General features: G+C 34.2%; 2 protein-coding genes across 4 annotated transcripts; both read right to left on the reverse strand.

The window, feature by feature from the left end:
• Window positions 1–5,764: 5,764 nt before the first annotated feature.
• Window positions 5,765–15,433, reverse strand: LOC132055572 (uncharacterized). 3 transcript variants are annotated; one of them, XM_059447461.1, is made up of 11 exons: window positions 14,999–15,432; window positions 13,465–13,533; window positions 13,190–13,285; window positions 12,963–13,087; window positions 12,405–12,600; window positions 10,252–10,427; window positions 8,737–8,866; window positions 8,237–8,397; window positions 7,191–7,267; window positions 6,375–6,426; window positions 5,765–6,028 (listed from the first exon to the last, which is right to left on the reverse strand). In XM_059447461.1, exons 1-11 carry the CDS (start codon window positions 15,299–15,301, stop codon window positions 5,797–5,799), a joined length of 1,617 nt encoding a protein of 538 aa, XP_059303444.1. In that variant the 5' UTR covers window positions 15,302–15,432; the 3' UTR covers window positions 5,765–5,796. The 3 variants fall into 3 exon arrangements, with proteins under 3 accessions (XP_059303444.1, XP_059303446.1, XP_059303445.1); XM_059447463.1 differs by lacking the exon at window positions 14,999–15,432 and adding an exon at window positions 13,919–13,962; XM_059447462.1 differs by having other exon boundaries at window positions 5,795–6,028; window positions 6,375–6,443; window positions 14,999–15,433.
• Window positions 15,434–18,032: 2,599 nt separating this feature from the next.
• On the reverse strand, window positions 18,033–21,961 carry LOC132055574 (uncharacterized). The gene is made up of 8 exons (XM_059447464.1): window positions 21,860–21,961; window positions 21,622–21,784; window positions 21,445–21,526; window positions 20,376–20,446; window positions 20,222–20,299; window positions 18,846–18,933; window positions 18,602–18,660; window positions 18,033–18,510 (listed from the first exon to the last, which is right to left on the reverse strand). The coding sequence occupies exons 1-8, from the start codon at window positions 21,923–21,925 to the stop codon at window positions 18,449–18,451; spliced, it is 669 nt and encodes a 222-aa protein (XP_059303447.1). The 5' UTR covers window positions 21,926–21,961; the 3' UTR covers window positions 18,033–18,448.
• Between the last annotated feature and the right edge of the window lie 204 nt (window positions 21,962–22,165).

Raw genomic sequence — 22,165 nt, forward strand, 5'->3', positions numbered from 1 at the left:
GGACTAACATAACAATACAAATTTGTACCACAAGCTATATAAATTATACATTTTAACCAACTGTTTTTTTATCCCACGCGGATATATGTCATATTACTGAATATTTATCTCTTCTCATGTATACACGTATGCACTTCAAATTTAATTCTACGATACATTTATTTCCTCCGTGCATTTATATTTATTGACTTTTGACTTTTTAAGTTCTTTAAGAATTAATAAATGAAGTCTTTCCCTCCGTCCCATATTACTTGGTCACATTACTAAACTACTTTTTTATCCCACGTGGACATATGTCATAGTACTGAATATTTATTCTCTCCTCATGTATACACAGATACACTTTAATTTTAATTCTCCAACACATATTTATTTCCTCCGTGTACTTTTACTTATTCATAAATGAAGTACTCAACATTACTAAAAGTATATGTCCAAATTACTTGTTCATTTACAAAACCAAGATAAAATTAATTAAAATTTTCCTATCTTATCCTCTCCGTCCCATATTACTTGGCCACATTACTAAAAATATATGTCCACATTACTTGTTCATTTACAAAACTAAGATAAAATTAATTAAATCTTTCCCATCTTACCCTTAGTAATAAATGTTCTTGAAAATAATTAATTTTGATTGGAATGTATTTATTAGAGAGAGATAGGGGTAAGATAGCAAAATATATCTTTTATTTATAATTTCTTGAGGGGCGTGCCAAAGGGAAAGTGACAAGTAATATGGGACGGATGGAGTATATATTTTACCATAATATTCATATTTATTGGTGTAAATCTCAATAGCCTTCGAAAATGATTTGAAAATGAGTAATTAATGTGAAGGGTAAAATTAGTAATAAGAACAAAAATTTCTTTCTCTTGATATGTTAATGTGGACAAGTAAAAGTAAACGGAGGGAGTGGCTTTTATCCCCGTTTTTCTTCTTTGTCAATACTTTAAACGTGAAGAGAGAATGAACAATAGCAATGCAAATTTGTACCAAAAGTTATATAAATTATATACTTTAACCAACTACTTTTTTATCCCACTTGGACATATGTCATAGTACTGAATATTTATTCTCTTCTCATGTATACACGTATGCACTTCAATTTTAATTCTCCTACACATAACTTGTCCATTTTTTACTTTTCACGTTCTTTAAGAATTAATAAATGAAATATATATTTTATCATAATATCCATATTTATTGCTGTATAGTCTCAATAACCTCAGAAAACAACTTGACAATGAGTAATTAATGTGAAGAGTAAAATAAGAAGAAGAAAAATTTCTTTTTCTTGATATGTTAACGTGGACAAATAAAAATGAAGAGAGGGAGTGACTTTTATCCCCGTTTTTCTTTTTCGTCAATACTTTACTTATTTTACTCTCCTTTATAGTCTCTGATTATTGTTTATTTACATATATAAAATGTATTACTTTATATTTTCATTTCGGAACTAAAATTTGGTGATTTACAATATAACATATATCTTTCTAATTTTGATTTCTTTGTAACAATTTTTTTAATCTATAATTGTTAATATAAAAAATTATAATATATTTTTTAATTAATTTAATAAAAATATTTTATTAGTTTTGATTTTAAAAAATCCAATATATACAACAATGGTTCTTATGTTTGGATCCTAAGCAGTTAGTTAATTGAAATTGGTATCAACGCATTCGGTATACATATAAGATATTAAAGAATTTAAAGAAAAAAAATCTAGAATCAAAATATTAATTTTCCCTCATATTCTTACTAATTTTTTTTCACATCGATGTAAACTTTCATCATTATGACAATGAGAAAAAGTCCGACTTTTCCATCTCAAAGACTTAATTCCATCATATGTTTTTAATTTTTAAACTCTATTTTTTAATTATAACTAAAGTGATGGTACATAAAATACATTTTGTATATGTTGTTATATATAATAACAATTAGAATATTTTTAAAAGTTATTTTTAAAATACAAGCCTTAAAGATAGGTTAATTAAAGTGAATAGATATGGATGCACGGGCATGTATTACTAGTATATACATATTTTCAAACTTTATACGTACTACAGCGTTTCCGCCGAAGCAAAGATAAGCATAGTTGACTCCGACAATACCCATGTCATGCTTTAGAAATTTAGATTTACTATATTTAAAATATTATCGACTGAGACATGTGGTGCTAAGTGCTAACCTGGCGATTTTGGTGACGATATGTTAAGGTTAATACTATAGATTTATTAGCAAAGAACGGTCAACTTCATTAATGGCAGTAAAATGAAGGTGAACTGCCTAATACTAAATTTTGAGGTTATTTAATTGAAATGAATATTGACAAAAACTTACGATTTCGCCATTTTGTAATAGTTAAAATATCTTATTTTCGAGATTTAGATCTCACATTTAACGACACATAAATATCGTTTGAATGACTTGATAGTATAAAAGAATTATTTACATTAACAACGTATAAAATTTAAACTCTTACATATCTCCTCACCTAAATGAAAACATTACGAGGGAGTGGCCTCTATGGCGGATAAGATGAGGAAGGCGAGGCTGAGATTATTCGGGCATGTGAAGAGGAGATGCGATGATGCTCCAGTAAGGGGTAAGGAGGTGTAGGAGACACAGAGGTTGGCCGAAGAAAAACTGGGGAAGATGATTAGACAAGATATGACACATCTTCAAGTGACCGAGGACATAATCTTAGATAGAAAGATATGACGGTCGATGATTAGAGTAGAAGGTTGGTAGATAGCTGAGAATTTGTCGCACCGTGTGTAGTAGGAGAGGTAGGGGACTAGCTCCCCTCTCCCCTTCCCCTTCTTTTTACTACTAGTATTCTTTAGTTATCACATGGCTTCTTATTTTTGATGTATATTACTATTTATTGTTGGATTTGTTTGTATTTTGCTACTTTGCTGTCCTATTTTTCACAACCCTGCGGATATACTTCTTTTTAAGTCGAGGGTCTATCGAAAACAACTTCTTTACCCCACAAAAGGAAGGGTAAGATTTGCGTATATCCTATCCTTTCCATATCCCACTTGTGAAATTACACTGAGTATGTTGTTGTTGTATTATTTTTTTTTATTTTTTTTGGGATTAATCAATTGATTACAGGCCATACTAACTAATTTATTAGTAATCCAAAATTGTAAGTCTATGTAAGAACACTCCACTAGCAACAAAAAAAATACAACTAAATTGACCCAAAAACAGGAAAAGAGAGAAAAAATTAGGGAATTCCCTATTTTCCCTTCTTTTTTTTCCTATTTCCACCTTTGGGAATACAACTGTTATTGATGACATTAATGAGGAATATTAATGTAGCTGCAAACTGCTAGAGAGTATCTATCTCACTCTAACCATCATTTTCCCTTTTCTTTTCTTACTTGTAACAGCACATTGTTGTGTTTTTTATTTTATTTTTAATTTTGTTGAGTGGGGAGAGTGAGCTGCGGTGGGGCCGCTTCATTTTTTGGGAGGGGATGGAGGCATGATTATAGTTAGGATCAAAATTTTATAATAGCATGATGCAGGTGAATAAAGTTGACACAAACTAAAGTGCAATTATATCAACAACTCTATGGCATCAACAAATACTTCCAAACACTACAGCACTTTCCTTTATAATATTTTTCACCAAAAATGTTATTTATGGAAACAAATTATTTTTCAATTTATTTTTTGGTTTGGTAAAAAAATATTAGTATTTCAAAAGCATTTGTATATAATTCAGGTAAACATCATTGAAATTGGTGTGTGTGGGAGCTAGGATGTGGGCTATGGGGGTTGGGATGGCGAGTGTTGAAGGGTAGAAGATTAGACAATTAATGTGAAATGTCATTTATAAAACTTTATTCCGTATTTTAACTACGAAAGTCATTTTCCTCCTTTTTAAGGAACTCAAAATTTTGACCAATCAAACATGACAAAATTTGGAAATCCTTCGAACCAACACACCCTATATATAAAACATTTTCGAAGGAGTTGTTACAAACGACAATATTGACAAATGACAATATGAGAATTCTTAGGTAACATAAGGGGATAAATGATTGGATTAAATGAAAGTATCTTAGTTACCAACCAAAGATAGAGGTGGATTTTAATAAAGCTAATAATGAGGAACAAAATTTAGGTAAGAATATATTAAGATTAAGGACTTTATCGAGGAATATAGTATATGAGAATAAATTTGCCAACCTTGATAACTGCTACACCTTCGTACAGACAACTGTGTCAAGCTGTTACTGTTTTCCTTTTTATTTTGTTCCCTTTTTTCACTTTTCTTCCTCATTATCATTACTTCTTCTGTTACTTTTTCTTTAATCATATGGATAAACTGTTAAGGTTAAACTTTACAGTAAGGTTATATTTTTTAGTTGTGGAGCTGCAGCCTTTGTTTCTATTCACTGTCGGCCACACCGTCCAATTTCCATTATATCCTTCGCACACAACTAAAAAGAGAGAATAAGTACATGGAACCTCTTTTTATGTACTATCCACTCGAACAAGTGCCTAGATTAGCCATCTAGTGAGAGCTACTAATTATGTTTAAGGACATCATGATCTTTGGTACATTACTTCTAGAACTTGTAAACTTGTCAAAGCTTGAACTTGTACTAGATTACAATTTCCTTGATTGAAGCAGTAAAAACAAATAAAAGATAGAAAACGAAGTAAGGTCTGGGACAGGAGACAAATGGGATAGGAAAAACTCCAACGTACGAATAAGAGCTGGAGAGACCCCTCAAATACACGAAAAAATCTCAATTAGAACAATTCTTCGACACCTTTTATTAACTCTGCCTTAAACAAACATTTATTAAGAAACAGAAAACTATCTGCTGTTTAATAGGGCAGTGATTGTAATTGTACGATCATCTCACTTCATGAAAGATGCAATTTGAGACTTTTTACACCAAACAATCGCTTAAAGGAGATAATCATGCTTGGATGTCGCGAATATCACGTGGAGGAGGCTCTACCACGTGGAAATACTCTTTAACAGAACTTAACCTTCTATTGTGGTTACAACTTGATAGTGAGTTATGATGTTCACGTAACGGATTGAGTTGAGAGGAGGGTCACAATCCTCAAAACGAAATACTTAATAGCTAACTTATGTATGGCATCTATCCACGGCTACAACCATCCCCGAACCCTAGAAAGGTGTAGGCATCAGTTTATTTAGTCAATGTAGCCACGGTAGGTCATGATGATTATATCATTTTCAAGTGGATGTTCAGTTGTCGTATCAACAGAAAATTCTGAGAGTATTTCATTATTTCTATATGGAGGAAAGCGGGGTTTGATAGCTTTCGAGAAACTCTTCTTAATACACAAGTTTAAACCTTCCAGGAATAAGAATGGCTTGATAAACGAATTTAATACATATTCTTAGTGGTCACTACTCACTAGTCACATTCGCGCAATTCGATTCCCAGATCATTGTTCGACTCTTTTTCTTTTCCCAGAAATCAAGTTGTATAACCGGAAAAAAAAACATGCAGCGTAAAGGAATTGCTTTCTAGATAAGGATTTAAGCCATCTCAGAACTTGCAAAATCTAGAAATCTGGATCGTTTACATCACAGCAAACATCAATTCCATCTATACTATATCTCAACCTCAGGGGCATTCAATAAGCTCAGGTGGTAACCATTATCAAATCTGACCCGTCAGTGGTCTGCATAATCTACTATGACGAGAAGTTATACACAACAGAGACCTAAGAAGGACAGACGAAACAATGAAAAATTCATATATTGCAGCAGCACAATATCACAACCATTGCTCTTTAATTTCCCTGTGAAGAAGAAATTTTGGTTTTACTAGTAGTTTCGGCTGCAAAATTTTACAATAAAAAACTTTAACAACAGCAAAAATACACGTTCCAAATAAAACAGCAAATAGTGATGTCATTAGAGGAAAACTGGGCAACGGTCTGTTCAAACTCCATAAAGATGTCGTCTCCGTGCCAATTGATGCAAATCTTCTACCAGATCGCCCAATCCTACAAGTGGACGAATGACCATAAGTTTTTTTAAAAAAAAAAAAAAAAAAAAAAGGAAAATACAGATGACGGTAAATATTCAGTATGCAAAATACTCGATAAATCTAAGAGAGTGGAATAGGTTTTGGTATCCCTTCTCAAGCTTTCATAGCTTTGATTGGACTTGATTCTCATCTAGTTGCTATACTTTTTCTTCTTTCTTTTCATGTACGTCAAATCATAAATATCAGTTCAAGTTGTGATTAAATTAAATCAGCAGAGTAATAAGGAGAAACTAATTAAGTTTCAGAAATATGTTGACATGTCATAATCTTAAGATGAGATATGTTTGCACAACATAATGCACCTCAGAAAGTCTTTGATCGGTTTCCACAAACGTGCGACACCTCTACTTTCACCTGCAGAAGCAAGATTCCTGTCCAGATTATTTATTGGTATCCCTTTTAATAAAGTTAAAATGTAAAAAATGAAGAAACTAGCGAACAAGGTATAATGTGACATACTTGAAATGAATAACTTCACTAACTTAAATGAGTCAAAACGACATAAAAGGCAAGGGTTGATGGCATGCTTTGACACATTGCATACTTGAGTGCGTTAAAGAAATGAAGCTAAGTTTGCTCTTTGATATGACATTTGATTTTTTTTTTCTGAAGGGTTTAATCTAGCATGGTTCCCTATTTTTAGGTTCAAATGATAGACCACATTGATTCAAGCTTGCCAGTCCCAAATCCTTCTCATAATTTCATCACTGTTTTATCTACAAGTTTGTGGGGAGGGTTTTAGACAATGGTCTACCAGTGTTAGTACTAAAATTCTTCTAGCATGTTCACTTCCTTGCATACCTCCTTATAAAATTCTTCTAGCATGTTCACTTCCTTGCATACCTCCTTATACTAATTGTTTCTCACATAACCTGTATTTGGGTCATGCCTTGCACAGGTGATCAAACTTGCTAAGGGTGACCCTGGCTTTGACAAGCTTCTCTGAGTGACTATTTTCTTCTGTTTTGTGATAAGGTTCTCTGAGTGAACTTTTTTTCTTCCGTTTTATGATAAGGTTCTCTGACTATACTTCCTCACACCAAACAAAGATTTCGACTCTTTACAAGAAAGACAGAAGGAACGAAAGAAAGAAAGAAAGAAAGAAAGAGAAGATATACCACCAGATGAGACTGAATACTGTTTGGATGTTGCTCTAAGTGAAGCCAACTTCTCAACTAAGGGGCGCTCTGCATCACTGACATAGAGAAGAGAACACACATTATTGAACAGACACACGTCAGCGAAGTACTTTACAAGAAAGCAATAAAAAAGTGAAGATGCTAAGTGGGAACTATGTTTTTCCTGCTCAAGAGAATTATCCAACTCAGACTCTATGTTACTTCATAAGATAAGGTTGACCACATGAACCTGGCTCTCTTACAGATCTGCTTAAAGCCAATTATCTTACGCAAATTTGATCGTATCCTATTACTATATCACAAATTATAGTAATTTAGCAGAACAGATACACTAAATCTAAGAATAGAGAGTATTAACTTTGTCAGCCCCGATTATCTAGCAGATCAATGTTAAACTGAATAATTTTTCTTTTTTCTTTTAAAGAAAATACAAGCAAGAGATGAAGAGCTTTTCAGGTTGGTGGCCCATACAATATTTCAGGTGACAAGGAAAAAAAAAACTACCACTAACTAAGCACGTTGACATAAGATGCTTGTGAAAATGGCAACATTGGGCGGAAGATTAATCAAAGACTTTGAAACAGGTAAGGCGACAAATTAAAACATATTTCCTACCTTTTCGTTCAGATAATATATATCCTAAATTGACCAGATGAAACAAATTTAGTCAAGGTAATTCCTTAAGGAAGAAGCTAAGGTGTATATTTTGTCTCACAAGCTAAACGACTTTTCACATTAACCTACCAAAGGAACATTGCAGTTTCATTCCAACCTCAAGATTCTGCTTATGTTGATTAATCACATAAGAAAGTTGATGGCTCATATAGGACCTCGTGTTGATGAGGTTTTAGCAAAGAACTTTAGGAGAAGACAATGAAACAAAATCCACAGAAAGAATTGGCACGAAAGGAAACTAATCGGATTAAGGAGACCTTACATAAAAACAGAAGTGGCAACTTATCCAATCCAAACTGATCAAATTGAAATATGGGTGTATCTGAAAGCTTATATGAACAAATTCAAACCTGAGATTCTTCGGGATCTGAACATTTATCAGAAAAATATGATCTCCTCTCACTGAAGATCTATTCATGTCTGGCACTCCCATTTTTGACATTTTAATCTTTTCTCCAGGTTGACATCCAGGAGGAATCTGAAGATCTTTTAAACCATCTACAGTTGTCACCTGTAGGAGACCAAACAGGAGTCTATATGAGGAAAAGAAAGACACCTATAAGTCATAATTCAGGTGATGTGATTCTCTTAAGAAGTTATATCGCTATTATACCTACATGGAATCATCTACAAGCACTTCAAAGCTAAATTAAAATGCCAGAAACACACAATGTCGTGAAAACACACAAGGGAGTTGTTTGGTGGAAGGAGAGAGCAGGAAAACAGATATAGGGAACGACTGAAAGGAGAATAAAAAGTTGCTAGCAATCAAGTCAAACTTAATTGTCTGTAAGTTGTGCCTGTTTGAAAGAAGATAAAAGCAATTCTCCTTTTGCAATGCTTTTATTACCTTCTTAACTGTCCCCAGAATGGCCTCAGTAAAATCAACGTCTAATTTTGAGTACAGGTTGAGACCATCCCTCCAAATTTCATGTTTTTCTTCAACATGGATGACCAAATATAGGTCACCAGATATACTACTGCAAAGAAGACCAAGTTAAGCTGTGAAGATGATTGTGAAAAGGAGAAAAGCATATCCGCATCTATCTCTCTGAGGCCTTTTAAACACCCAACCCACCCCCCAAAAGAACCATAAAAATTTGCAGAGAGAAATGGAGTAAGAGAAAGTACAGAAAAGGTTAAGTTTCACTTTCTACCCTATGTGAGAGGAAAAACCTTAAGAAGTTTGGTCATATTAATAAACAAAACAACTAAGCTAGCTCCTTAGCTCATGTTCCTATGGACTTCTTACTTTTGCTTAAAAAGGTTTGGGCATATTAATAAACAAAACAGAATCTTCTGCACTCTTAGTATGATTTAACACGCTTGTTTCACAACACAAAATGAGACAGGAAGACACTAACAGCAAATCAGAAAGAAGAGCATACACAGTCTAGAAAGTATCCAGATAAGATCAAAGACTAGGACATAAATATCTAGGATACAAAGTCCTTTGCACTGCACAATTCTAGCACTTTGTTGCTACAGATCAATAGAAGTCTTGTTTACTTGTCAAAAGAAAAAAAAGGATCAAAGACTGGACATACATCAGAGTATTGATTTGAGAAGCATGACATTAGTGGCGTGCGCAGAATTTTTATAAGCGATGTCGACATTTGGAAAAGTAAACAAATCGCTATAACGACATGAGAGATGTTGCAGATTACAGAAAAGGATGAGTAGTTTTTTTTTCCTTTCAAATTTATGGTTTTATATTTGTTTATATTATACTAATATAACTGCTTTTCAGTTCAATTATATTTTTATCACCTAAGGAATAGTGAAATGAGTTATCGTGCATTGGTTTAATCCAATATTTGCTCAGTGGCGAACAGAGTTTGATTCTTATAAATTGCAGTCTTTATTTATCAATCGAGAGGTTTAAGTATGTGCAAAAACACGAATGGAGCTGGTTTCGAACCCCTCGGCCTGGTTCATCAAAATCAAGTGTTTGGCCATCAGACCACGCGGTATGATCTGCTAAGTGGTGTCATTCGCTATTTATATATACACATTTGCACATTATTTATAGATATATTTGGTAAAATTGGGGCATGCCCCTTAGCCTATTGATTCAATTCCTAGCAAGTCCTGTCTCTCTCCTTCACTTAATATTTTGACTAACAAGCAACAAAGGCAACATGTAGAGCAGAGCAGGCAAATCAAACATGTACTTAGACTCAAAGGAACCTGGTACTTACAATGATAATACGATGTATTTGTTCAAATAAACTAAAAGTTCAAATTGCATATACTACAGATTTTCTAGTGAATTGACCAAGTTTGGTCAAAGCATTTAGTTTCTACATGAAATAGGGGAAATCTGTTTAATCACATGAACTTAGGAATTTTAATTAAGGGTGACCTTTTCTTGTCAATGTTACCCTCTCCTCGAACTTGCATAGTGGCTCCATCATGAACTCCAGGTGGAACAACCACTTTGATACTTCGTTTTGACTGTATTTGACCACGGCCACCACATTTTCGACAATGATCAGTTACTATCCTTCCATTACCTCCGCATTTAAAGCATGTAGATACCTGAAAACACGAATCAGCATCTAGAAAGCAAGTCAAGATGGACCAGCAGACTAAAATAGTACATAGCAGCTTGTTCAAAATAACACACAGGTTGGATGTGCAGAGAGAACTTTTATTTTTTGCTTAAACAAAAATAGAACATTGAACAGAATAAATAAGCAATGTAATGAGCAGAGCAAAATATTATCTTCTTTGAAAGTTCCACTAACTTGAAATAGTAGTAGACATTACTTGCCATAGGTTAATGACAGTAGCCTCAAATGAGCTAATCTGGAAATAGTACAAAGGTCATATTTAAACTTGTCATGACAAACCAGTGGTGATAAAGTTCAAAGGGAAAAGGGTCAAAAATGCCCCTCTCCTTTGGGAAAAGGGCTAAAAATATCCTCCATTACAAATTTGGGTCAAAAATACCGCTCCCGTCATTAAAGTTTTCAAATATACCCCCGTCTTAAGGGAAATCCCCAACATAACCCGATTTCAGTTTTAAACCAGCTCCATTTAAACCCGACCCAACTAAATAAAAAACGCATATGGGTTACCCGTTCCTGTGCCTAGTGGCTCCAGATGTAGGACTCGGGAACAAGTTGGTCGCATATGAGTTTTTTATGTAGTTGGGTCGGGTTTAAATGGAGCGGGTTTAAAAATGAAATCGGGTTATGTTGGGGATTTCCGTTAAGACAGGGGTATATTTGAAAACTTTAATGACGGGAGGGGTATTTTTGACCCAAATTTCTAATGGAGGATATTTTTAGCCCTTTTCCCAAAGCAGAGGGGCGTTTTTGACCCTTTTCCCAAGTTCAAAACAGTATATAAGCTGATGGATAATACTCCATGTACCAGTTAATTCCTGGTATATTTGAATCATATCATGTAAAATGAAAAGTAAAAGGTTCGGCATAGCACGTGGTTATTGGCATTGTTTAAAAAGATATTTCAGAAAACTGCACGATAGATTGTGGAATGTTAGAAGGATACCTCCTCCAGATTTAATTATCACATGAAAGTATTAAAGGTTTAGTATATGGGTAACCAGTTAGGTCAGGTCATATGTTGGATTTTGTGTTACCGAAGAGCAAATAATGGATAAAATTATATGGAGAAGAATAAAAGTGAGCCTCATAAAGCTTTTCAGGTTTTAGAAAATATCCTCTGTGCCATTTTAACTTTCTTACTTCTTCTTGCTTTGTTCCAAAACGATGTCCAGTCCATCTAAAAAGTAAGTTTTACTACATTTTATAAACGCAAAAAATTACGCGAGACCCTAAACAGACTCCAATTACATATGTTAAGCATTGTGCCTGTCTTTCAATGCTTGGAGGGCTAGGTTCAAGGTTACGCACCTAGTAGCTGCGAGCCTAAGATCAAAAGGAGTTCTAAAAATGAGTTATCTTAAAGTTTTCTTGTATTCTATACTTCCAAAATACAGAATTACACAGGTACCTACTGCCTTCCACCAACACAAGTACTGTGTAACTCTATCCTGGTAATATTTGTCTCTGCTGAGATTTGAACTCTGGTCCCAAAATTTGCACCCACTTCGTTGACCACTAGGCCACAACCTTGGGTCCACTATTTGAAGCATCAACTTAATGAATGTGCCAAGTAAAAGCAGACTAAGAAAATGGACAAAGGGAATTTTCGGATTTTTCTTCCCATGATAAGTGTGTACATTCTGGGATGAGCCAAAAAGGAAGTAGGACTACGCTTTTGGGACAAATGGAGCATTAGAGAACATCAAATAATCTGTCAATAGAGCAAAGTCTAAAGTTTTCACACGGAGAAATCCCTCAGTGATAACACCCATGTCCATTAATGAACAAAAGTACAAGCATGCAAACTATTTGGTAAAAAATTTAACAATAAAAGACAAAGATATAGTTTAGATTGTAAGATGGAAAGAAGATGAATAACAAAAGAAGTGATAACCAAAGCATTCAACGATTACTAATTTCTCATGCTAGTATGTGAAAATACCTGCGACATAATTCCAAAAGGTGTTTTCTGTGTTTTCACCACTCCTCCTCTTCCGCCACAGTCAGAACAGACTTTAACACAACTGCTAGATTTAGCACCAGTCCCGTCACAACTATCACATTCATCGAGAGAAGGTACTTCGATGTCTCGTTGCCCTCCAAATATAGACTCTTCAAAGCTCAAACGAAGGTCATAACTGAAAGACAAGAAATAAGTTCATCAACACATATTCAGTTAACGAAAAAGACAGATTACGAAGGAAGACCAAATCAAACTCTTCCTCTCCTCCTTAATTACTTCGAACATAAAATTAAACCAAAGTTGATGGAGAAGTTATTCTATTTTCTTTTCCTCAATTTTCTTGCTTTTATTTCACCGATGCAGGTGAAGCCAAAGCCTTCACCCAGCAGTATAAAACTGCCCAGTGAAAGATACAACTGCAACGGGAATCATAATCTTAATACTGTATGTTGTCAGCATGAAACATATCTTAATATCACCAAGACGAGGACAGACAGAAATACATAGTTTCAGAGGCAAAAGGGGATCGACACTCACCGAATATCAAGATCCTGCCTCCCCATATTTTTGAAATCAAAGTTGAAGCCTCTGGATCCACCGCTTCCTCCAAAAAAGGCATTTGATTCACCAAAATACTCAGAAAATACTTCAAAAGGGTCCACCTAAGAGATCAGATGATCATGCGGGAACAGATACCAGTCATCATAAACAAAAGTTGAAATATATCAAAAATATGAAAATATAAACAAAGGCCGGTACTTTACCCCCTGCGGACCGCCACCGGGCACACCATATTCTCCTCGCATCCCTGCCTCGCCAAAACGGTCATATAAAGACCTTTTCTCATCATCTGATAATACCTAAATATACACTTTGTAGTCAAATTGAAAACAATGAAAGAAAAAGACCAAAACCAAAATTTTCACCAAATAAAGGATGCCAAGGGTAAGGCGAAATTTCATTATATTATAAATTCAACATAAAATGCCTTAGCGAAATACAAAGGCAAGTGTTGGAGGGAAAGGAAGCAGGATGTTACCTCGTAGGCAGCACTAATCTCCTTAAACTTTTCTTCAGCTCCAGGCCCTTTATTCATATCAGGATGATACTGTTTCCAAGTAAAGACAATAATTAAGAAGCAAGAACCATTTTCCACAAGACGGATATGTGTTTATCAAAGATATTCAAGCACAAAGCTTTTTCCCGTTTGGACATAAATTTTTTTACTTCTTTTCCCAAAAAAAATTGAAAAAATTGTTTGTTCATGGAATTTGATTAGTTTTTGAAAAACTTTTGAAGAACAATTTTCAAGTTTCAAAAATCGGCACTTCAACTTTTTTTTCAAGTAAAATGCATGTCCAAACATAACTTCAACTTCCAAAAACTATTTTTCAACACAACTTCAAAAACTCCTTTTTTCCAAGTTTCAACAAATCTATGTCCAAACCTTAGCTTAAGCAACAACAACAAATAATATAATAATAACAACTTACAAATGACAACGCCAAACCACAACTTATATACAATCAAACCTCTCTATAACATCATCGCTGGGTCCGAAATTTTTTGGCTGTTATAGAGAATGGTTGTTATACACCTATAACAGCATTTGACATTTAAATAATAGTTGGCTGTTATAGGCAAAAAAGATGCATAAAATCTAATTTTTATTTGTTTATTGTTATAAAAAATTACAAAATTATTTAAATTTTAAATCTCAGAGATATACTTCACTAACTAAACATTAAGGAAAGTTGATACAATTTCAACAAATTCATAACTAAATGTATAAAGTTTTAAGCTCTAAGGCACACATTTTTAATTCACTTGAAAATTAAATTCTTTCAAGATTGATGGAAGAAATTTATAATTGTAGCTTGTATCACATATTTCAATCTCTTAGTGGTGATATAACACTTGAATTGACGAAGATTTGTGTCCAAACTTTCGGCAAACGGGTATCCAATTGTTTTCCCTTGAAAGAAATCTAAGAGTTGAACCGCTAAATCTTTTATTTCAATCCAAGTAACAATAGGTTCAGGTTCTTCATCAGCACTTTCATTCATCAAATTAAATATTTGATCAAAATATCTACACTTATTATTGGTTATCATAGATATTCTATTTTTATAAAGATGGTTAATTATTATATTACAAAAAAAAAAAAAAAAAAAAAAAAGATAGTTGTTATATGGGGGATAATTTTACAACGAGTGTACTGTTGTAAAGTTGGCCGTTGCTGTTATAGGTAAAATGCTGTTATAGAGAAGTAAAATATAACATAAAAAATCGGTTTCGAAAAATCTTAGCTAGAGAGGTGTTAGTTATATGCGGATCTTTGTTATAGAAAGGTCTAATTGTATATACTTATACGATTGTCTTAACAGGATGATCCTGTTTCCAAGTGAAGATAATGATTAAGAAGCAAACAAGCATTTGCCACAACACAGAGATGTGTTTATCAAAGATATTCAAGCACAAAGCTTATTTAAGCAACAACAAAGAATAATATAATAATAACAACTTACAAATGACAACACCAAAAAACATTAAGTAGAAATATAGGAGTATACCTTGCGAGCAAGTTTGCGATAAGATGCTTTGATCTCCTTAAGCGTTGCATTTCTACTGACATTAAGAACGGAATAAAGGTCTGAGCTAGACGACTTCGCAATAGCATTAACAGTCACAAAACGCCGTCGTTTCCGGTTAACGGCGGATAAATTAGGCTTAATAGAGACGAATTTGAGAGATGGAGATAAGGAGTTTGAAAATGTGAGGGTTTTAGGGAAACTGAAGGTCGAGAAAGTGCTGTTTGGATTGATATTCGAACAAGTGTAGAGCCAGTTAGGGTTAGGGTTATGGATAGCCGGCATCGCCGGCCGGAATATAGAGGTAAGATGCCGGTGTACAATAGAGAAGCAAGGTGGTAAAAACTCTGAGAAAGGACAAAGGGGTTTTCTTTTTTCTTTCTCTTTTTCTTTTTTAATTTTATTATTTGCCAAAATTATGATAAATACCTATGGGAGTTGTTTGGTTCGTGGTCTAAATTATCCGGGATTATAGTCCTTGGACTAATTTATTCTTTGGGAGGTGGGATACAATAATTCAAAGTTTAATGCGATAAGGTGGGATATTTGGGATTAAATTTGAAATTAATTTTATAATTTATTTGGTTGATGGTATAAATTTATACCATCAACCAAATATAGTATAAATTTAATCTCAAATTTAATCGCAGATTACCCTATCTTATCCCACGTACCAAACGGCCCTATATGTATTGTTATTTATGCCAAATCAAGCAGTTTAATTTTAGTAATGAATTAAAGTGATAACTATGATTAAATAATAAATATTTATATGGAAGACATATATCTTAGGGGAAATTTCAATAATGTACAATCTAGCATACAAACTTACACTTGCGTAGCCATGTTTTAAAATTACACCTCGCATAGCCAATTTTTCACGATATACAACAATATACAACTTTATGCACTTGGAGTAGACAATGTATCAATCTTGTATAAAAGTGTATAATAATGTATAAGAGGCGTTTATACACACTTTTATACTAGTATACAATATTATACAAACTTATACAAGAGGTGTTTACATACGAGGAGTTTATACAAAATGTATAATACGTGTTTATACACACTTCTACACCGTATAAAAGTGTATAATAGTGTGGAAGCTGCACATATTCGAAATTGGTAACAATCACTGATATTTGTTTTATACACGTAAGCTATAAACTTAGGAATATCACATGAAACAGAGCAACAGCAAAGCTATAAAAGTTGGCTAGCTCGGGTAAATAAAAAATATTGGCTAATCTGGGTAAATATTTTCTTCAAAGTATCATACAGTGTTATTTTCCCTATATCTTATGTATCTTGCATTGATTAATTTAGGCTTAATACACATACAATCCTTCGACTTGTCGAATTTTTCATTTGAACGTCTGAACTTAACCTTGTCCCTGTTGAAAACCTAAACTCAAACTAAATTATGTCTATTGGACATATATTTTGCAACTCCAAGCAAACTAAAGTGAGTGTATATCACTCTCTGCCAACGTGGCGAGTAAAACCAATAAGAAAAAGACACGTCACCAAAAAAGAAAAAAACCAAAATTGAAAGACCCCGTCTTCTCTCTTAAAGCTAATCTCTCTCCATTTTCCTTTTCCCCTGTTAGCAATAAATTACGTAAAGCTCCTTCGAATAGCTTCAATGTCTCAATTCTTAAATTTTGAGCATGAGCATCAGATAGAAAGCTCTATTTCAAGGGGAAAAAAAATTAAAAACAAATAATTTAATCATTCTTCTTCTCTTGTTTCTTTCTTTGGTGAAATCTGTAATGTGGATTCAAATTTAAGATTATTCAACTAGAATAACATATTATCAACGAAAACTTCAAACCCCGAAAACATGTAAAATTTTGTCAATGGCGTTCACGGTGGTTTGGATCTTCAAAACCAGTTATTGATGTCCAATTTAGCGTTAGGTACCCCCAATCAGAAATCAAGGCTTTGAAAACTTAAAAACTCAAAAGGTATAATCTGTACCAGCTCTAAGCCACTCACCGGAAGAGAGATGTTTTGGTGATTCACGGTGATTTATTCAAAATCCATGAATAACGGGTTTGTTTGTGAAGAGGAAGGAGAAAAATTTATTTAGAAGAAATAGAAAAGGAATAAAAAAAAAAGCAAAAACAAAAATAAATTAGGCAAATTTGAAAGTTGATCATGCGCGCTGAGGAGGAATGAGAGATATGCCTTCTGCCACATCAGCATATTGCGTCTACTAGACACACTCTGGTTTGAGTTCAGGTGTTCAATAGAAACACAATTAAGTTAAGGTGTTTAAATGAAAAATTTAAGCAAGTTCAAGGGATCACATATATAATTTTACTATTAAATCTCATCACCGTCATAATTGACTCCATTTGAGTATAGTATGGTATTGTACTGTATTATACTATATTAATGAATATAATGCTTGGATGGACTGTATCGTTTGTTATGGTTTAATATATATATATATATATATATATAGGTAAAGGATAAAATAGACACTTCAAAAAAAAAAGTAAGTGGTGAGTGGGTTGGGTCATTGGGTGGTGGGGGTGAGTGATTGGAAGTGGTGGTGGGTGATAGGGTGGGGAGTGGGGTGGGGTGAGTGGTGGAGGGGGTTGGGTGTGGGTGTGATGAAGTAGGGTGGATGAGGTGTGAGTATAATGGGGAAATGGAATACGTAACAACATAATTTTGAAAACAAACACGATTTCATGGAAAAAAAACACAATAAAACAACCATCCAAAGAGGGGGTTAGGGGAAGGAGACTAGACTCATACTGAAGTAGAAAACCAAAGTTTTTATATAATCGTCAATTGGATGCGAGTTTTTCAATTTTCTATGAAGAGCTTAAAGGACTTTTATTTTCAAATGAGGTGTTTAGCAATAACACAAAAAAGAAAAGTATTTTTAAGTAGTATCAAAAAGTGAATATATCTGCGGTTGGGAGAAGCTTTTGTAGCTTCTTCTGAAGGCATATGCAAGTTACCTAAGATTCTAACTTTGACTTAAGACAAAAAAGTAGGGCCACGGCGGACCATATAAATAGCGTTATCATTGTGCGTAGCTATATTGCTATTACATGCCAAATAAGTTTTCCTAACAAAAGTAGTTCCTAGTTTATCTAAGTTTAAAGCATCCATGGCCAACACCGGTGGAATTGGTTCATAGACAATCCCTTCAAAATGTTTTACACAAACAGGCCTTACACGGGCGCAAATCTGGAGTAGTCGGACCCTCATAGTGCATACCAATTAGGAAACCAAAAAGAGAAACATTTTACGTCGCCCCAATTACATCTTTAGATATGTTCAAAAGGATGGTTAACTGAGGATCCAAAACGTTACGGGCGGATTGGTCTTCATAACATCTTTACATTCTGAAGCTAATTCTACTCCCTGTGATGTTTACAATTCACAAAAAAGCTTATCATCTCCCCATCACGCTTGCTGAAGCTGATCCATTAACAGATGTGCCACTGATTTGTATCCCATCTTTCTACCTGTTTTATCCAAAGATTCTTAGTGCACACGACTATAACAGAAGATACAAACAAACAAAACCTCTAGTGAAACCAATGATGACATACACACCTCTGAGTATCGCGTTCCGGAACGTTCGAGCCATCTTTCGCTTCTTTAGGCAATATTTGCTAAAACACATAAACACGCACGAGCAAGAAAAAACCAAATGAAAATCTGCCAGTATAAAAGGGCAAGGGCAGACGGTGCAAGAAGCATCCCATGTTCATGCGGCGCACCCCAAGAGGTGTCATTATCAAAAAACCAAAAACTTCTTCATAAGCACCTAGTCCTTTTGTATGTGACCACTAAGTACCTGTTACATATCCAATATGGATTGATGCCTTTTTCTTCAGTGCAATGAGGACATACCCATCCTTTATTTGCTCTCACCTCCTCCAGTTCTATCACAAATTTGCACAGTTTTAGTACTTATCGACATTCATAAGAGAGAAAGCAAAGATCAATTTCACTAAGTTCCCATTGTTAGGCAAGTAAATATCTCAAAAGGTCACTCAACTTTGAGTAATTATGTGGCAAAGTCACTAAACTTTGCTACATATCAATAAAATCACTCAACTTTGGCCTTTACTCTCATAAAATCACTCAACTTTGGCCTTTACTCTCATAAAATCACTCACCTAAATGTGTCATCAAAGAAATTTGACATGGCAATATTAATCAATTTTTTTATGTCATGTAGACATGGACCCCACAAATAAAATAAAATAAAATAAAATAAATTCATATTTTAATTTTGGATATACATTTCAGTTTTTTCTAAAATTTAATGTATAAAAAATTAATCTATTACTTTAGACACTTTACGTAAGAGCTAAGTTGTTAAATTTCAATTGACTCATTGAACACAGTAATGCCAACGGATTTATTTTTAACCTTAGTTCCAACGTATATTAACCAAAAAATTGTTGTTTTTTTTTGGGTAAAAAAAAAAAAAAAAAAATTGTTGCTTACAAAAGGAAAGGGTCCAACAGGTCCTATGTGGCCTCTTCCTTTCAGCCAGACCAATAGTAACATTCACGTGTTTCTATATATTCTTTAATTATAATTAATTAATATGTATTTTTATTTTATTTATTTCTTAATTAAAATAAAATTCATGCATATTGATTTGGTGTAAATATCTTGTATGAGTAAGTCTTATATGTTAAATAGATATATGTAAACAAAGTAGAAAGATAAGAAAATAGAGACGAAAAGAAAGATCGTAGAAGCTAAAAAAAAGGACAGTGCAATAAATAAATAAAAAAATAATTTCAAGAAAGACAATAAGAGCACACATAAAAATAAGGTAGAAACAACAAAGAAAATGAATTTTAAATGAAGGGTTGGTGGGTGGATGTTGAGGTATTAAAATATGATTATTTTTTTTAAAATTTGTGGGGTCCATGTCTACATGGCATAAAAAGCTAATTAATATTGTCATGTCATATTTTTTTGATGACATATTTAGTTGAGTGATTTTATGAGAGTAAAGGCCAAAGTTGAATGATTTTATTGATATCTAGAGAAGTTCAGGCATTTGTAAATAATTCTGAAAGTTGAGTGACCGTTTAAGATATTTTTTGTTAGGCATTAAATTAAACAGAACAAAAGAGTAAAGGTTGGTGAGTCACGGCAAATGCATTATGCGTGACTTTCAGTTTCTAAAATGCTTAGCTATTGCCTCACCTTCACCATATCGTCCCTTAAGACAACCTCGGCAAAGAACACCATAGCTAGAATGACAAATTGAACAATCTGTCTTGCCTGTATGGAAATTTTAGACTCATCAGTCTGCCAGCAAACTAGTTTACGAAAAAGAAAAGTGCTTTGTAAGACTAACCTAAGCAAGGTGAATCCATGTCCAACGCACCACGACGTTTACAATCTTCTTCACCACAAAATTCCTTTCTCCTGCGTTAGCATTCAGAAATTATCATTTTCAGCTGATTCTCGTGTAACAAATTAGCAGTTTTATGGTACACAGGGACAAGCTTAGAGGTGATAGATGTGGAGTTAGGTCAAACTTGGGCGGGTCAAAATGTCAAAGTAATAAAGGGTCATGATCTAACCCGCCTAAAGTTTACTTGGTTAAAAATGGGTTGGGCCAAGATGGGTCAAATAACATGTCATAACCCAACCGCCAAGCACGACCTAATCTCCTCTCCTTTTTTATTAGCTTAAGTTCTTCCATCCAATTTCCAAATTTGATTTTGTGCGCATGTGTTTGGGATGTATCATATTCTTGGGTTACACTATATTGACCCCTTCTTATCTAGTTTGATGGGTAATTTCAAGTTCGTTCCGTTAGGTCAAGTCATTGAACTAGTCATGAACCAAACCATTTAAAATTGGATCGGTTACTAGAAAACGGATTGAAAAGCAGGAGCAGACCAAGCAAATACACCCAACGACCTTGAAAATGGGTGATTTTGAGCTTTTGATCCTGCTTGCCTCATGGGCAAACCCTTCAAGGTCAAAGGGCAAAACTTGTTAAAGTTGAAGGTTTGCCCATGGGGCAAGCGAGTTCAAAAGTTCAAGACCACCCACCTATAAGGTCATTCTTGTAAGTCACCCAGAGCATACATGGCGTGTAAACTCAAGCCTTAAAAGGCTTGAATCCTAGCAAACAGCAAGCCAAAGGGCCGTCTTGAGGGGAAAAGAAATATCTAACAATTTGCTCAGTCGCTCAATACCTCAAACAACAACAACGTGATGTAATCCCCGCAAAGTGGGGTCTGGGGAGGGTAGAACGTACGCAGACCTTACCTCTACCTTTGTGGGGCAGAGAGGCTGTTTCCGAAACTACACATCAAACAGTGAGTGATTAAAAAACTGTGACTTGCAAAGCGAAACGCACAAAGTTTGGCAAGGGTATTGAAAGAAGAACACTAAGAGAAGGAGTGTAAAACCCGCAGATGTGACAGGGAAGAACAACTTTCAATCTGGTGCATCGTCGAGCCAAAGCTTCGGGTGAAAGATCTTTCATTCTCCCTAAAAAAGCAATATACAAATAAACACAAAAAAGGAAACATGAACATACTTGCTCTCCTATCTATGAGTGCAAGAAAAATGAGAAAATCACAGACCTTTTGATGGTGGTGCAGAGTTGTCTTTCATCCGATTGGAACGGCGCAAAGGGGTAGAGAAGTAGTCCGCTTTGTTATGTTTTTTCTTCTCTGCTTGTGGTTTAGAAGTGATTGTTCGAAGCTCTGCAATGGTTTTTTGAAGTCCAAGGCTGGCCAATCTAGCCTGTACACTAGAAAATCAGGTACAGCAATTAACATTGACAGAAAAAAGACACTCAAAATTGAAAGAAAAGAGCACCTGATTTTCAAAGATTCGAGCTTTTCGCACTTCTTCATACTCACTTTTCACTCCTTGCCTTCCCATTAGGGTTTCAAATGGCGATTTTCCCTCGTCTTTGTTCTAATATACTAGACTACTAGTGCAGTGAAGCCGTGCTCCAAATTTCATAATGCGTGCTCCAAATTTCATAATGCTTTTGATTAAAAAAAAATTGTGTACTTTCTTAGGCACAATTCTTTTAAAACATCGCTTCCTAATCATGTATTATTCATTAGTTAAATTTTTTGATCATATAATTAGATAATTTACTAAAAGAATTACTAC

Source organism: Lycium ferocissimum, chromosome 5 (genome assembly GCF_029784015.1).
Source record: "Lycium ferocissimum isolate CSIRO_LF1 chromosome 5, AGI_CSIRO_Lferr_CH_V1, whole genome shotgun sequence".
Taxonomy (NCBI): Eukaryota; Viridiplantae; Streptophyta; class Magnoliopsida; order Solanales; family Solanaceae; genus Lycium; species Lycium ferocissimum.

Excerpts from the sequence above, each read along its gene's own strand:
- LOC132055572 (XM_059447461.1), bottom strand. The coding sequence starts at position 15,301 with ATGCCGGCTATCCATAACCCTAACCCTAACTGGCTCTACACTTGTTCG. Across the intron at positions 12,601-12,962 it reads AGGCAGGATCTTGATATTCG|TTATGACCTTCGTTTGAGCT; the intron begins GTGAGTGTCGAT and ends CTTGTCTTTCAG. Across the intron at positions 7,268-8,236 it reads CAGATCCCGAAGAATCTCAG|TGATGCAGAGCGCCCCTTAG; the intron begins GTTTGAATTTGT and ends TCTCTATGTCAG.
- LOC132055574 (XM_059447464.1), bottom strand. The coding sequence starts at position 21,925 with ATGGGAAGGCAAGGAGTGAAAAGTGAGTATGAAGAAGTGCGAAAAGCT. Across the intron at positions 21,527-21,621 it reads CTCTGCACCACCATCAAAAG|GGAGAATGAAAGATCTTTCA; the intron begins GTCTGTGATTTT and ends TTGCTTTTTTAG. Across the intron at positions 18,661-18,845 it reads CCATATTGGATATGTAACAG|CAAATATTGCCTAAAGAAGC; the intron begins GTACTTAGTGGT and ends TATGTGTTTTAG.